This window comes from Pongo pygmaeus, chromosome 2 (genome assembly GCF_028885625.2).
Source record: "Pongo pygmaeus isolate AG05252 chromosome 2, NHGRI_mPonPyg2-v2.0_pri, whole genome shotgun sequence".
In the NCBI taxonomy this organism is placed as follows: domain Eukaryota; kingdom Metazoa; phylum Chordata; class Mammalia; order Primates; family Hominidae; genus Pongo; species Pongo pygmaeus.
In genome coordinates, this window is record NC_085930.1 from 150,843,098 (window position 1) to 150,860,534 (window position 17,437).

The following is a 17,437-nucleotide window of genomic DNA, read 5'->3' on the forward strand; positions in this document are numbered from 1 at the left end:
TTCCAAAGTAGAGTAAAATTTCAGACTCTTCTTAGTTCTTGACGGTGTTTGGTGATAAAGATTGGGATGCTAATAGAAATAATGGCTTTCTGGAAGAGAGAAGACAAGGGCTCATATGGACTGGGTGAAAGGAGATGAGAACTCCGTGGGATCTGGTAGCAAATGTTCTTGCTCAAGTGGTGGGCAAGGCGGAAGGAAAATTTGGCAAATCTAATGTATTTGCCTTATAATCTCCATTTTTATTTATTTTTTTTTTTGAGACAGAGTTTCCCTCTCATGCCTCAGGATGGAATGCAATGGCACAATCTTGGCTCACTGCAACTTCGGCCTCCCAGGTTCAAGCAATTCTCCTGCCTCAGCCTCCCGAGTGGCTGGGATTACAGGCATGCGCCTCCACACCTGAATAATTTTTGTATTTTTAGTAGTGACAGAGTTTCACCATGTTGGCCAGGCTGGTCTTGAACTCCTGATCTCAAGTGATCCTCCCACCTTGGCCTCCCAAAGTGCTAGGATTACAGGCATGAGCCACCACTTCCAGCCTAAGCGCCACCTCTTAATGGGTTCTGTTTCTTTCTAAAGAGCAAAAAATACACAAATACTCAATATCATCACCATTTCTTTTTTTCTACAATTTCTTTTAAATAAAACCCATTCTTCAAAATTATTGCTACAAAATAACCAGAGAAACTTCAGCAATGTCAGCTCCACATATCTCCATAATGTCCCGTTCCTTGTCCTCTTCAATAGACTAATATTACTTTGAACAAAAAAAAAAACCACATATGACAAAACCAAAACCTCTTCCTTTCTTCAAACAACTCAATGTTCATCATTCTTCTACTATGAATGTTCATACATCTTCTATTATAAAATAATACCATGGGCTCATGAGAGACTCCACTATGGTCAAGGAATGGAATCCAGATTATCTGACTGAATCTTCCACCCATATAGATATCACTAAATATGTGTGTGAACTCAAAGCAAATAACAGAGAAACACAAAATAAAAATGGCTTTAATATACCAACATGTACAGATTATTCAGTTTCATTGTAATTTCCCAAATAATTTTAGATTATAATTTTCAGAAAGGATTTTTAACATCTGCTAGGCTAATTCCATCATATTAGTATATGAAATTATCTTTTCTCCAGTTATTTATAATCTTTCTAAATATTTTAAAATACAGTATATTTTCACAACAAATTTTATTTTCCCCACAACAAAGAATTATCCCACTTCTCTAGTAATTTCTATTGTGCAAGAATGTAGAATATAGACTAATAAGCCTAAATAGGATCTAAAAAGGCAAGGTTACATAAAACCCTTCTTGTCTAACCATATTAAGACCCAAGTTTACCTAGAGTCACAACTGTAGTCAACAAGTGCTATTTCTCTGGTTGTTTTTTGTTGTTGTTGTTTTTTTGGTTTTTTTTTTGTTTTTTTTTTTTGAGATGGAGTCTCACTCTGTCACCCAGGCTGGAGTACAGTGGCGCGATCTCAGCTCACTGCAAGCTCCACCTCCCGGGTTCATGCCATTCTCCTGCCTCAGCCTCCCGAGTAGCTAGGATTACAGGCGCCCGCCACCACGCCTGGCTAATTTTTCATATTTTTAGTAGAGACAGGGTTTTACCATGTTAGCCAGGATGGTCTTGATCTCCTGACCTCGTGATCCGCCCACCTTGGCCTCCCAAAGTGCTGGGACTACAGGTGTGAGCCACCATGCCCGGCCTTGTTTTTGTTTTTGCAAAGTTTCACCATGTTGCCCAGGCTATCCTCGAACTCCTGGGCTCAAGTGATTCTCCAGCTTCAGCCTCCTGAGTAGCTGGGAATAGAAGAGCATGCCACTGTGTCTGGCTTCTCTGTGACTTTCTTAATGTGCAGAAACCAAAGCAGGTAATAGTATTTAATAAGAATGTCTAGGTAATTTTTTTTTTAATCTAAAAGTAGACAAAAAGGGAAGGGAAAAATTCATATGCAGACGAAAAATATTCTATTACTGTGGATCCTTGATTTTTTGTATAGATCTTAACAATGATTTATGAGGTTCTCAATGACAATTTAATAAAACTGCAAAATTCATTAAGAACATCAGAGAAGGCCAGGCATGGTGGCTCACATCAGAGAAATAAGATTATGAATTTACTGAGGCATACAAATTGGAATCTACATTTACCATCTTGCACAAATAGGAAAGTTTCTAATAACTTATTAACAAAATCATTCTGAAACCTTTACACAAATCAGCCTACTTTAAATAAAAAGGTTAGAAACATTATGATAACTATGTACAAAGTATATATCTGTATACACTAACATTCTAAATAAAGGTATCTTTGAAAATTTACTATTATACAGTATTAGTACCATACTCTATAATGAGCAAAGAAAGTATATGAGAACTCTTGGGCTCAGTACAGTGTAAATATGTTCAAAATGCTATATACATTTTGCCTGGAAAGATTTTAAAAATCCCACATAATCACATAAACCACTGGACTGATTTTTAAAAACTTTAAAAAAGATATTTAAAGATATGGCTCATTAAGCAAAGATTTAGTGATCATATCTCACTGCAGCCTCGAACTCCTGGGCTCAAGTGATCCTCCTGCCTCAATTGGCAAATGGGCAAAAGATATGAACAGAAATTTCACTGAAAAGGATAAACAGAATGGTTGAAATAAGAAATAGTGACAACACCAAATGCTGGTGAGCATGCAGAGAAACTGGATCACTCACACATTCATGGTGGGAATGTAAGATGTTATAGCCAGTCTGGAAAACAGTTTGGCCGTTTCTTATAAAGATAAGATTGATTTAAATGGGAGTCTCTATACCATTTGTTTCCTAAACATCACAGGTATCTATCTAAACACAGCCATTTTATAACAGACCAAATTTATAGTAAAGTGGGGAAAGACAACAGAAATAGAATAACAGAGAATTTCAGAAATATCTGATTTTGCAAGCACCTGTCTCTGTCCTTCCCACTCCAAGATCATTCCTGCATTCCTCTAGGAACAAGGGTCCCATGGGAATATGATACAGCCAATGACTTAGGTGCCAATAGATACTGGTACCAAAATATTTATGGCTATGAGGCTTCAAAACTTAAAAAAAAAAAAAAATTCCTTTTACTTGGAAAGGGGATTTGAAAAGAAAAAAACAACCAACATGATTTTGAATCATCTATTTAACTTTTTTAGATTACCCATTTTGACTGGTTCGAACCAGAAGACCTGGCTTTGGGTTTACAATAAGACGATTCTGAGACCAAGTAGGTTGTAAAGGCCCAAGGTATGTTTAGGGCTTTTTTTCTCTCTCTCCCTTTTTTTTTTTTTTTTGAGACAGAGTCTCGCTCTGTCACCCAAGCTGGAATGCAGTGGCCCAATCTCAGCTCACTGCAACCTCCACGTCCTGGGTTCAAGCAATTCTCCTGTCTCAGCCTCCCAAGTCACTGGGACTACAGGCACACACCATCAGGACTGGCTAATTTTTGTATTTTTAGTAGAGACAGGGTTTCACCATATTGATCAGGCTGGTCTTGAACTCCTGACCTCAGGTGATCCACCCGCCTTGGCCTCCCAAAGTGCTGGCATTACAGGCATGAGCCACTGCACCCGGCCTTTTTCTCTCTTTTTTTAAATTGAGATGGGTGGGGTCTCACTATGTTGCCCAGGCTGGTCTTGAACTCCTGAGCTCAAGCGATCCTCCTGCCTTGGCCTCACAAATTGCTGGGATTACAGGTGTGAGCCACCACGCTTATCCTGGGGCTTTTAATTCTTACTGAAAATCATAGTCTAAATTTCCCAAAGGGATTCAGAATCCTTTGGGGTAGATTCAAGTCTTCTAGGCCATCTCTGGGATGACTCTAGAATAACTTAAAGTCAAAGAACTCCAGGGTATATCTATATCTCTCCTCAAATAATTACAAAATTCTTGCCAGATTCCTGGGCTGGACTGTTTTAAATTAAAGACTGGTACCTTACAGGAGGGGCTATTTATGAAGTTCTTTCCCTATAGCACCAGAGTGTTTGGCACTCTTAAAATTCAATCTGTTAGTCATCTGCAGTCAAATATATAAAACCTGTGAAGAAAAAGGCTTCAATTAAAGCTTAAAAAGTTAATATATCTATGTGTATTTACAGACATGTGTCTCTACACAAATAGCTTTTCAAATATATAAACATATTAAGAATTTTATTTTATTTTATTAAGACAGGGCCTTGCCCTGTTGCCCAGGCTGGAGTGCAGTGGCACAATCATAGCTCATAGCAGTCTCGCACTCCTGGGTTCAAGCGATTCTTCTGCTTCAGTTACCTGAGTAGCTGGGACTACAGAGGCATACCACCACACTGGCTAATTTAAAAAAATTTTTTTGTAGAGACAAGGTCTTGCTTTGCTGCCCAAGCTGTAATTGAACTCCTGGCTTCAAGTGATCCTCTGGCCTCAGCCTCCCAAAGTGCTGCGATTACAGGTATGAGCCACTGTACTTGGCCAAAAATTTTAAATAAACAAGATGAGGATTCTAGCTCTCACTACAGAGTAGTTCTTCTGTTTTTTTGTTTTTTTGTTTTTTTTGTGTTTTTTTGAGATGGAGTTTAACTCTTGTTGCCCAGGCTGGAGTGCAATGGCGCGATCTTGGCTCACCGCAACCTCTGCCTCAGGGGTTCAAGCGGTTCTCCTGCCTCAGCCTCCTGACTAGCTGGGATTACAGGCATGTGCCACCACGCACAGCTAATTTTTTTGTAGTTTTAGTAGAGATGGGGTTTCTCCATGTTGGTCAGGCTGGTCTCAAACTACCAACCTCAGGTAATCCGCCCTCCTTGGCCTCCCAAAGTGCTGGGAAGAGTATAGTTCTTAATCCAACAAAAAAGTATTTTACTCACAATAAATATAAATTGCCCCCATCAACAAATGTATGTAATGTCAAGAATAACATGTGTACAAACAAAGTTGCACTAACAAACAAAGTAAAAATTTATCCCACATACATGAAAGCACAGTCCTAAGTTCTGGGGAAGCAGACAGTTTCTGCTTTCAGGGAGCTTCCAGTCTGGTAGAGATTTACACAGAAGGCAGATTAAAGAGAATGATGATCTCCTTTGTTCAGAGATAAAAAGGAAGCAAAAAAGCAGGTCAAATCAAAGATGATCTGCAGAATACATTAACCCTACACTGAAATCATGGACCTACTACAGTAATTAAGGCTGCAGAGGTGGGGCTGGGTGGATGAAAACATCAGAAGACAATTACAGCATGAGATATTGATTGATTGATTGATTGATTGAGCACCTCCTGGAGCTCAAGTGATCTTCCCACCTCAGACCTCTAGTTAACTGGGACTATATGCGTGTGTCACCACACCCAGCTAATTTGTGTATTTTTTGTAGAGATAGGGATTCGCCATGTTGCCCAGGCTGGTCTCAAATTCCTGAGCTGAAGTGATCCGCCTGCCTTGGCCTCCCAAAGTGCTAGGATTACAGGTGTGAGCCACTGTGCCCAGCTGAGATTTATTTTTTCTTCATTAACCAGCAAAATAGAAACTCTATTTATTTCAAGATACGATTAACTAATTTTTTTGCTAACAACCATTTCCTAAGGTAAAATGAGGCAGAAAGAAAAGGAGTATGACACTATATTCACTGAGTCTTCAATTTTCTTCTAACAGCCTGTATCAGTGGCTCTCAACTGGGGGCAATTTTGCCTCTCAGAATGGCAATGTTTGAAGACATTTTTGGCCATAACAACTAGGGGGATGGTACTTGTAGCTAGAGGGCAGAGGTCAGGGATAGTGCTAAACATCCTATAAAATACAGCATAGCATCCCAAAATAAAGATTTATCCGGTCCAAAATGTCAATGCTGAGATTAGGAAACCATGCCATGGTTGGATAAAAAAGATGAAAAAATCAGTACGTCTATAGTATAAAAGCAATTAGTAGCACTTTAAGATTGAACAGGAACATTCTCTTCCTTTATCAGACAGTTGCAGACCTTCTAAAAATATCTGATAGATCTATAATGGGAAAATAAAACATGCTGAGAAGTAGCACAAATTTTTCTAAACTTCAAATATTAGCATACAAATGAAAAATAAACTTGGAAGATAGAAAGGACAAGCCAGGCGCGGTGGCTCACGCCTGTAATCCTAGCACTTTGGGAGGCCGAGGTGGGTGGGTCACAAGGTCAGGCGTTTGAGACCAGCCTGGCCAACATGGTAAAACCCTGTCTCTACTAAAAATACAAAAATCAGCTGGGCGTGGTGACACCTGTAATCCCAGCTACTTAGGAGGCTGAGGCAAGAGGATTGCTTGAGCCTGGGAGGGGGAGGTTGCAGTGAGCCCAGATCGTGCCACTGCACTCCAACCTGGTCAACAGAGCATGACAATGTCTCAAAAAAAAAAAAAGAAAGGACAATTTTGTTGCTCAATTGATCTTATCAACTGTTTCTGCAACCACAAAAGCAAATGTGGTCATGTTTCTGATTTTGGTTAAGTCTGAAAATATTTATTAAACTCATCACTAAAAATGGTCACAAATATTAAAAATAAAATATTAGTTTTTAGATTCACAGAAGAAAAAAATAGCCACTGACACTTGAGGAGATGCTCAATTCCAATGAGAGACATTCAAAGTTACTTTCCAACATTATCTGAAAAGTATTGACTTTTTTTTTTTTTTTTTTTGAGACGCAGTGTCGCTCTGTTGCCCAGGCTACAGTGCAGTGGCATGATCTTGGCTCACTGCAACCTCCACCTCCCAGATTCAAGCAATTCTCCTGCCTCAGCCTCCCGAGTAGCTGGGATTACAGGCTTGCACCACCACGCCCAGCTAATTTTTGTATTTTTAGTGGAGACAGGGTTTCGCCGTGTTTGACCAGGTTGGACTCCTGACCTCAAATGATCCGGCCACCTTGGCCTGCCAAAGTGCTGGGATTACAGGCTTGAGCCACTGCACGCAGCCCAAAGTATTTATCCTTTATTTTGTGGTTATATGTTGGGAAAGAAGAACATGGAAAAGAAGTGAACTAATCAATTTTCAGTTATTAATATTACAATTCAGTATATTCTGACAAAAAGAATTATTTCCTATGAAATTACACCCATTGGCTGGGTGCAATGGTTCACGGCTGCAATCCCAGCACTTTGGAAGGCCAAGGTGGGAGGATCACTTGAGGCCAGGAATTAAAGACTATCCTGGGCAACATAGCAAGACCCTGTCTCTACAGAAAAAGAAGAAGAAAAAAAATTACACCCACTGAGAAACAGAATGTGTAACAGTAAAACAACAGAGCAGCTTCCATGTGATTTTGACAGGAAAGCTTTAATTGGTGACTAAGCTTTGTAAAAAGGATGTAAAAGGGGAAAGAATGAAAAGAGTAAGATTTATCTACATAATGAAGTTTGACTTTTTACAGTAAATAAAATACCTCTATTTATTAATAACAAAAATATTTCCAAATCTTAATTAGTAGATTTAATGATACTATGTATTTGTTACAATGCCTTCATCAGAAAATTTAATAATTAAGAAGATACTTGAAGTTCATTCAAACGGCACTTGCAGAAATGCAACTTAATTTCTAGTTCTATCATATCTGTCTCCAAAATGGACATATATGACAGCAAAAACAAAATTCTCTATAAGTCTCTCCATTAGTTACATTACTATGTAACTAAAATAGCTAGTTCTATAATAAAAGGATTTTATGTGCTAAATCCTGACCAAGAGAGAAATAAAGTCATTATTGCTGCAAATCCAAATGGAACCTACCCCAAATGTAGGGAGGGGCAAATAAAGTGAAAACATGTTGGAAGGTGGGGTCAACTGCCTTAGGACAATTCTACATCCAGCTTGACACTACTCACAACTTACTCCTCCTCACTGTTTCTTGCAAGAAAGTCTGAGAATGTGAGACTGTCCTTGCTGCTCCCTGTGGATCTCTGGCTGAGTGGCTGAAGGGCAATCCTGCAAGACACACTCTCCTCCCCTCTATCAGCTATCCGCCGCACATACTCAGAGGGATGAGTAGACTGAACAAACATCAGAAAGACACAGGAACAAATAAAATACCCCAATAAAGGCAATTCTTAAGTGGTCAATAAATTAGGGCACTTCTTCAAATTAAGCTCTGTCAATTAGGCACTTAATAAAAATAAAAGACATTTACACAAGCATCTAAACAACGAAGAAAGACAAAGAACAAGAGAAAGGCAAGATTTATGTTAACTACCAGCATGTTATACTTCAGCCAGAAGTTTTTGAAAGAAACGTTACTTGAGAAGGAAAATAAGTAGTATTTTTCTGTTTCTTAAAAATCAATATTCTTTTTAGTTCATTAACTAAAATTAGTTTTTCAGTGTTTTCAACATAGAAAGAATGCTCAGATTTTGGTTGAACAAGGAAAAATTAAGGCAGTGTCTTTCAGACCAGTAAAGGAAAGCATTAACTAACTCATAAGCTTATCTGAGAGGGACATATTAAGCTCATATTTGGATATAATATTAGGAAATTATGGCTTTAAACATAAAATATTAATGTTTCAAAATTCCACATTTTCTCAGTTATTCTTTCTTTTTAACTATATGGTACTTCAAATAGCCCATTTAAAGAATTAAAGAAATATGTTTCACGTAATTTTGGAACAATATGTGCATGGTGCTTGACCCAGAACTATTAGCTTGGATGGTAAATCATTATGTTCCTATGTACCACTGACCCAGTATAAAAAGGAAGAGGACCCATAACTGTCAAAATGTGGTTGGAAATGACTAATGTCCTTTGGAATTTGCTACAAAATAGAAGATATAAAATTTTGAGGTATTGCTGCCTTACCATGGTTTAGGGGAAAAAAATAAGAGTTTTTTTGTTTTGTTTTGTTTTGTTTAAAAGCAATGCTTCTTAAGTTATGAAGCTGATTTAAAATTTTCTCCTCTTAGTTATTGTCATATTGGTTATCCCTGAGCTTCATCTCATCTGCACGTCACATAAACCAGCTACCTATGGTTTTGATCATTTCATTTAGTGTTATGTCTTGTTATACCAATTCATGGAGCGTTTCACTGCTTTGGCCCAGTTTTCCAGACTCATTTCATATTCTTGACATTTCTTCTGTGGCTTGAAAACCACTTCACTTTGTCTCAGTTTCTTTAGTTCCTCCTTGTCAGTCCAAAACCCTATAGATAAAAAAATTATCCTCAAATTTTAAGGCAAATCATGAGTCCAATAAAGTTTATCCAAAAACCTATGCGAGTTGCTGGTAGAAAGGTAAACAAAAACTATTTTTAAAACAATCCAAAAAACTTTGTTACTTTTGAATTTTGTTAGATTGATTATTCCTGAAAATAATTATACCAGGATTTTCAAGTCTTTTGGTTTCTAACTTTCAGCTCAGTTTCTGTGTGGTGGGACACCACATCACTTCTAAAGCAGCTACCTTATACCATCATTTAATTTCATAACTTGCTATTATTAAAACAATCTCAAGTAAAAAACAGTATATTTTCTGGCCAGGCACAGTGGTTCATGCCTGCAATCCCAGTGCTTTGGGAGACTGAGGAGGGAAGGCCACTTGCTTAGGAATTCAAGTCTGCAGTGAGCTATGATCATATCACTGCACTCCAGCCTGAGTAACAGAGAAAGACCCTGTCTCTAAAAAAAGAAAAACAGAAGAAGAAAAAAAAAAAGAAAGAAAGAAATAGGATATTTTCTTTTTTATGCAATTAAAATAAATGAAGATAAATTAAGATTTTTGTCTTACAGCTTAAGGTAAATGTCAACTTTCTGGAATATGCATAAAATTTAAAGTTGGGGATTAATGTAATAGTTTCTCTTTCAAACTATAGCCTTTTATATAATTTATTTAAATTCTAGTTTAAGATAATTTTGTAGTTCTAGCATAGACTGCTCTTTGAAGGAAGGATCATATGATATATAATAAAAAGCAAGAGAATTTTTTTTTTTTTTTGAGACAGAGTCTCATTCTGTCACCCAGGCTGGAGTAGAGTGGTGCGATCTCAGCTCCCTGCAACCTCCACCTCCCGGGTTCAAGCAATTATCCTGCCTGGGCCTCTCGAGTAGCTCGGACCATAGGCACGTGCCACCATGCCCGGCTAATTTTTTGTACTTTTAGTAGAGACGGGGTTTCGCCATGTTGGCCAGGCTGGTCTCAAACTCCTGGCCTCAAATGATCCGCCCTCCTCGGCCTCCCAAAGTGTTGGGATTACAGGCGTGAGCCACAGCACCCGGCGAGAACATATATAACTAAGATCATAAGTAGTCTGAAATGATACAGGTATCTTACTAGTAAGCTTGGCACATTTCACCTACTGAGAGGTCTATCACACCTCTTTTGAAGTACTAACAGTCTACAAATCTTCATGAAGTACATTTTTTCTTACCAATAAAACTGACACATTAAATTCTCCTTTCTAAAATTTTGTCAGGTCATATTCTTTTTATTTACAGTCAACATTTTAGACTATCTATGTTTAAAGGTATTAATGTAGGCCAGGTGCGGTGTGGGTCATGCCTGAAATCCCAGCACTTTGGGAAGCTGAGGCGGGCAGATCATCTGAGCTCAGGAGTTCGAGATCACCTTGGGCAACATGGTGAAACCCTGTCTCTACTAAAATATAAAAAATTAGCTGGGCGTGGTGGCACGTGCCTATAGTCTCAGCTACTTAGGAGGCTGAGGCACGAGAATCACTTGAGCCCAGGAGGCGGAGGTTGCAGTGATCCGAGATCGCACCACTGCACTCCAGCTTGGGCTACAGAGTGAGACTCCATCTCAAAAAAAAAATTTTTCATTAAAAATAAATAAAGGTATTAATGTAGACAAGTTTTTAAAAGAAAAACATAGTTTTCATCAGTATACTATAGTTAGATAAATCTAGTCAGGAAAATAAATGTGTTTCTTAAAATCCTAATTTCCAAAATTTATTGTTTACATTTTAAGATATATATTTTTTAAGACATTTTATTAAGTATGTATAGAGCAAATCCAATTTCTGGGTAAATTTATAAAATACAGAGGATATACATAGTCTCACATATCTGAGACAGAAGCAGAGATTTGAAATTAAATATAATGATGTAGATAAAACTCAAGTCACTGTGTTATGTATAAAAATAACCTGCATGTGGGGCTGGGCGCAGAGGCTCACGCCTGTGATCCCAGCACTTTGGGATGCCAAAGTGGGTGGATCACCTGAGGTCAGGAGTTTGAGACTAGCCTGGCCAACATGGCGAAACTCCATCTCTACTAAAAATACAAAAATTAGCTGGGCATGGTGGCGGGTGCCTGCAATCCCAGCTACTTGGGAGGCTGAGGCAGGAGAATCGCTTGAACCTGGGAGGAGGAGGTTTCAGTGAGCTGAGACTGCGCCATTGCACTCCAGCCTAGGCAACAGAGGGAAACTCCATCTCAAAAAAACAAAAAACAAAAAACAAAAAACAAAAAAACAAAAAACAAAACAAAACAAAACAAAACAAAAACCTGCATGTGTTTGTTACTTAAAGCATTTTAAATGTTCAAGAGAATCTGACTTATTTAGTCTTATAAGGTGAAAAGTGTAGAATTTGATTAACATAAGTATAAAAATCCTTATGAGAACTTGATTTACTGTAATTACAGCTTAATTCATTCAATTTGTTTGTTGTTTAAGTATTTGTGATTTACCTTGTTACATTTCTAAGTTTGCTCAATCAGGCACGTGAAAGTAATAAGAGGAAAATCAAACATACTAAATTTATAGGAGTTGGAATATGAAGGAGTTCAAATTTGCAAATGGGATTGATTAAGGGAAAGTTTATTTTCTTCAACTTTAATCAAATGTCAATCAATGAACAAATGCAAGTAACTTTCAATTTTATTCAAAATTACCAGATTTTTAGTAAAATCAAGTTTAAGCTGAATTTACCAAGATTTTAGGCTTTTTGTAACTTTAATGTACTATTAGCCTAAAACTTTTAAATGTAAAATATCTTATTTTGTACCAAACATCCCCCAGAAAGAAACACATTAAAATATTCTGAGTATCCTAAGGCATCATCCTGCTTTCTAGGGGGCCCTTTAAATTGACATGCCTACTTCCATTCTTAATCCTCCTCACTGATCTTTTCACTAATTGTCAAAGTGATCTGTTCAAATGCAGATCTTTCTATGGTCCCCCCCACCCCCGCCCCTGGTTAAAATTCTTTAGTGGCTCTCCAGTGCTTTCAGGATCAGGTCCGAACTCCTCTTTATGAGGAGTCACCTCAACTGGACCTCTATGTTCCTCTCCCACTCCCTTCTTGCTCTCACCATAACAGTACTTCCCATCATTGATCAATGCCTTTGCAGAAGTTGCAATAGGGATATTGAGCCACCCATCTCTTACCCTCTCCTCACCTGACTTTCTGCTAGCCCCTTCAAAATTGAACTATATGTGCTCTCCTCTGGGAAGCCTAGACCACTTGCTTATTAACACTGTCACTGTTCACTGGCTTTATCAAACAAACTTAATAATCACTTGACTTACCTGTCTCCTCCCACCAGGAATCAGAGACTATGGCTTTTAATCCCTTTATTGCCAGCAGTGATTGTCAGGTAGCAGGTGCTCCACAAATGTTGTTCAATAAATAAAAGAATGGAGTGGTTTCTAATGCCACAGGCAAACCTACTGACAAAGTTTCCTCCTTGACCAAACTCCACTCAGGCTCCTCCAAGCTCTTTTCCAACTAGGCCTCAACTTTTGGACTTCCATGGTCATCTCTGCATTATCTAATTTGAGCAAGAATTCTGCTAAATTAGTGTAGCCCATCCTCAATTTCTGATCAACCTCGATATCTCATCCTCCAGCATCCTCCAGATGATATCTGATCACCCTGGCCTACCTTCTTGAGAATGTGATTAGGTTGGTTAGCAAGAATTTCCCCTTACCTCAATGTTTCCTCTTAGTAGTTTTCCATCCACTGACTCTCACTCTGCTCTTTGGCTATAATTTCTCACTTTTCCTTACTGTATTCAAAGTTGAGCCTAAATTCTCTCTCCCACCATAAGATCCCACTGAAGTAGTCCCTATACCTATCTTGATAGTCCTCCAAAATAAAGCCCACCTTACTGTTCTTTGTTTTTTTTTTTGAGACAGAGTCTTGCTCTATCACCCAGGATGGAATGCGGTGGCACCATCTCGGCTCACTGCAACCTCCGCCTTCCCAGGTTCAAGCAATTCTCCTGTCTCAGCCTCCCGAGTAGTTGGGATTACAAGCATGTGCCACCATGCCCAGCTAATTTTTGTACTTTTAGTCCAGACAGGGTTTCGCCATGTTAGCCAAGCCGGTCTTGAACTCTTGACCTCAGGTGATCCACCCGCCTCAGCCTCCCAAAGTGCTGGGATTACAGGCGTGAGCCACTGCACCCGGCTCACCTTATTGTTCTTTAATAAGTGTCACTGAATAATTTTTTTCTTTAACACTATCTATCCAGAAAGTTTACCCAGAGACTCTCTCTTGCTAGAGACTGACGCAGCTGAGAATTAACTGTTCTTGTCTCATACTTCTGACTGAAGGAGTGAGGTGAGGATAGAAGAGGTGCAACCAGACTCACCAACAGAGGAGGTCACAGGATATTTTGTGAGTAATATGCGTATGTGTATGGAGTTTAATGGACACCAAGGCTTTCCAGACTCTCTAGAATTTTGTGATTTGAGAGGAGAAATGCTATCTGTAAGAAACAGTTTGCAAGAAAACTCTCATTCTTATAAATTTCACACATACCAACAGCAAGGCCAGCTAGAGAAGCTGCACCCAGGCATGACATGTCAATGTCGGCAGGTCTGTCTATATTCTCATTAATCAGGTCTGAAGTCATCTGCATGACAAAACCATTCTTACAAACTCCTCCATCTGCCCTGTGGGGAACAAAATATGTAAGACGAATTACTACAACAAAAGCATCATTCTTTTTCAGTGGGCCACATTTTTTTTCTGATATCCTTGATTTTATTTTATAAATTTAACTTTTTAATTCTAAAATTAAATCACTTAGCATTAATCTAATGACAGAGAACCTTACTGGGTAATCTTTAAACATTTTCCTTATTTCTGCCATCAATTTTCTCACCTGTCCTTGTTTGTCTTAGGACTAGTTCAAAACAGGCCAGGTATAATAAACTAAGGCAACACAAAAATTCACTTAGATATTACAGAAAAGAAAGTCAAGAAGTTTGATGCTTACATGCCCAAAGGATAGCTACACACCCAAAAAAGAGATTTTAAAAATTGATACACTACACATATGGGTGCCAAGATGCACCTGAATTTGATATTGTATTATATTCTCCATAAATCCACAATTAGCTCTCCTTTCCTATCTGAATTCCTATGACCAAGAATTTTGTTGTAGCTGGGCGCATTGGTTCACGCCTGTAATCCCAGCACTGTGGGAGGCTAAGGAGGGCGGATCACCTGAGGTCAGGAGTTCAATACCAGCCTGGCCAACATGGCGAAACCCCATCATTACTAAAAACATAAAAAAATTAGCTGGGCGTGGTGGCGCATGTCTGTAGTCACAACTACTCCAGATGGTGAGGCAGGAGAATCACTTGAACCCGGCAGCAGAGGTTGCAGTGAGCTGAGATCATGCCACTGCACTCCAGCCTGAGTGACACAGCAAGACTTCGTCTCAATAAAAATACAAATTAAAAAAAAAAGAATTTTGTTGTGAAGGAGCTAGGCAGAAGTTATTTTTGAAATCCTCAATAATCATAAAGATGAATTCTTCAGGATCTCAAAAGGAAATGAGTGGTAGCTCATAGCAGCTACCACTTACTTCTAATTTCTAATTAAGTCTATTAGAAATAAACTTTACATACCGGATTTTTCTTACAGGAATATGAATCTCTTTCTTCATCATCTCATATAACTGTTTGTTTCTAGTTAAAAAATAAGATAACTATTTATAAGAAATTCATATCATAATAATTCACTACTTTATTCTGATCTTGAAAAACACAAACTATAGTTTTATTTATTTGATATTTATAAAATGCACAAAACAAAATGTTAAAGAAATAAATTGTGCTAAATGGAAACTGTATAACAGATACTCAAATAAGCAAGAAGTGCAGGTCCTTGTGTTTTTTTTGCCTTCATGTAAGAAGGCATAATTTATATTTTACAACTAAATTTTATCTATTACCATTCTACAAAGAAAAATTTAAAACAAGCATCTATTTAATAGATAGCTATTAAGATGGCAAACCATAAGTAAAATCTAATAGAATTCATCAAATATAAAAACAATTACTTTGTAATCACAGAAGATTTTATTTTAAATGTTACAAACATCCCATATTCATGACAGCATCATTCTTAATTTTAATAATTAACACGTGTCCCATAACAAAAAGATTACAGGGAAATATGCATGAAGAACAATTCTGATGACTCAATTTTGGGGTACAACAGAAGCATTATTACTTGGAATTATCTTTCATGAATAAGGATACTAAACCTTTGAAAATCCAAATTTTGAATCTTGCATGCTTAAGAAATTGAATTTTTTAAAAAAATCCTTCAATTTTCAGATATCAAGTCTGAGTGGTATTGGTACATTAAATATAAGAAAAAATAAGAAAGATAACATGGAAATTAGCAAGAAGAACATATTACATAATATATAGTATCAAATAAGCCAAAAATACAAATTAAAGAATTTAATTAAAATTAAGAAATTTTCCATTTACTAGCAAATTAATGAAAGACATGGCAATATTATATGGGGAAGGGGAAGTTTAGGGCAGGTTTTCATACCTGAAAGCTATTGACTCCAATATTGCTCGTACAAGATGGTATTTACTGGTGGAAGGCTTCAAACCCATAAAAGAGGCACATGCCCAGGGGTCATTTAATGGAGCCTACAGTAAGAGATAACAAGAATATATTATTATTATTCTAAATTACATCTATGGACTTGAGGAAATACTATACAATAAAAACATAGCCACGTTAGAAGAAAATAATGCTATGGTTAAATAATTTTAAAATAAAAGATTATGGTAAATATTGGGATAAATTTTTAACAGCATTTAAACAATATTGAGTCATAGTTACTGTACTTAGCTTCTGTTTGAAAGCTAAGTTTATGTCAGAAAGAGGAACTGAAGCATATAGTAACAAATTATTAAATGCTTAGCTTTATAAATGTGGAAAATGAAGAGCAATCACTGAAATCCCCCTTCTCCAGCTATAAAGCTTTTACACTAAAATTGTTTAATATGTAGAATAGCTTTCTACTTTTTACTATGTAGAATAGCTTTCTACAAAATGTACTTTTTAGTGTCATAACTTAAATCAAATATGTTGTCAGACATTAAAACTATACCCTGGCCAGGTGCAGTGGCTCACACCTGTAATCCTAGCACTCTGGGAGGCCAAGGAGGGAGGATTGCTTCAGCCCAGGAATTCAACACCATCCTGGGCAACAAAGCAAGATACCACCTCTACAAAAAACTTTAAATATTAGCTGGGTGTGATACACACCTGTAGTTACAGCTACTTGGGAGGCTAAGGTGGAAGGATTGCTTGTGCCCAGGGTTTTGAGGCTGCAATGAGCTGTGATCGCGTTACTGCACTCCAGCCTAGGTGACAGAGTGAGACAGGGTCTAAAAAAAAACACCACTACACTCTTCTCTCTTAGCTTAATAGTCTTACTGCCTAATATCAGAAATAATCCAGCCTAACATGTTCTCAAAAGAGCCAAAATGTTGAGCTGGAAATATGTATTAATCAGATGAGGTTTCTACTCATCTTTGTATCTCCAGAAATGTAAGGCAATTCTGGGACACAAAGATGAAAAACAGGCCAGGCACAGTGGCTCACACCTGTAATCCTAGCACTTTGGGAGGCCAACAAAGGTGGATCACTTGAGGTCAGGAGTTCAAAACCAGCCTGGCCAACGTGGTGAAACCCCATCTCTACTAAAAATACAAAAAATTAGCCGGACGTGGTGGCAGGCGCCTGTAGTCCCAGCTGCTCGGGAGGCTGAGGCAGGAGAATGGCATGAACCCAGGAGGCGGAGCTTGCAGTGAGCAGAGATGGCGCCACTGCACACTAGCCTGGGCAACAGAGCAAGACTCCATCTCAAAAACAAAAACAAAAACAAAAAACATGAAAAACAAAGATCCCTGCTGGAGCTTGCAGTCTCACAAGGAAACAGACAAGAGTCTCACAAGAGTGCCAACACACCAAAATGGTCATTTCAAGGACATCCAGTGCTGTCAGGAAATTATGATTCTCAGAAAAAGCACCTTCTAGCTTCAGGGTTTTGACACATCATCCCTTTACCTACCTTCTACCACCCTTTCTCCTAATTAATTCTTACTCCCTTCCAAATCTTGGTTTGGCTTCCTCAGGGAAAACTCTGGACCCCAGAGACTAGATGAGGTCTCT

At 38.0% G+C, this 17,437-nt stretch overlaps 1 protein-coding gene across 1 annotated transcript in view; it reads right to left on the reverse strand.

Annotated features, from left to right (window-relative positions):
- Positions 1-999: 999 nt before the first annotated feature.
- GK5 (glycerol kinase 5) overlaps positions 1,000-17,437 on the reverse strand; it is a 74,193-nt gene continuing 57,755 nt past the window's right edge. The window contains exons 13-16 of the mRNA XM_054480207.1: positions 15,800-15,903; positions 14,860-14,919; positions 13,763-13,896; positions 1,000-9,180 (exon numbers count right to left, since the gene is read on the reverse strand). Coding sequence (XP_054336182.1) covers positions 9,032-9,180; positions 13,763-13,896; positions 14,860-14,919; positions 15,800-15,903 — 447 coding nt within the window. The 3' untranslated portion in view covers positions 1,000-9,031. The remainder of the gene's footprint in view (positions 9,181-13,762; positions 13,897-14,859; positions 14,920-15,799; positions 15,904-17,437) is intronic.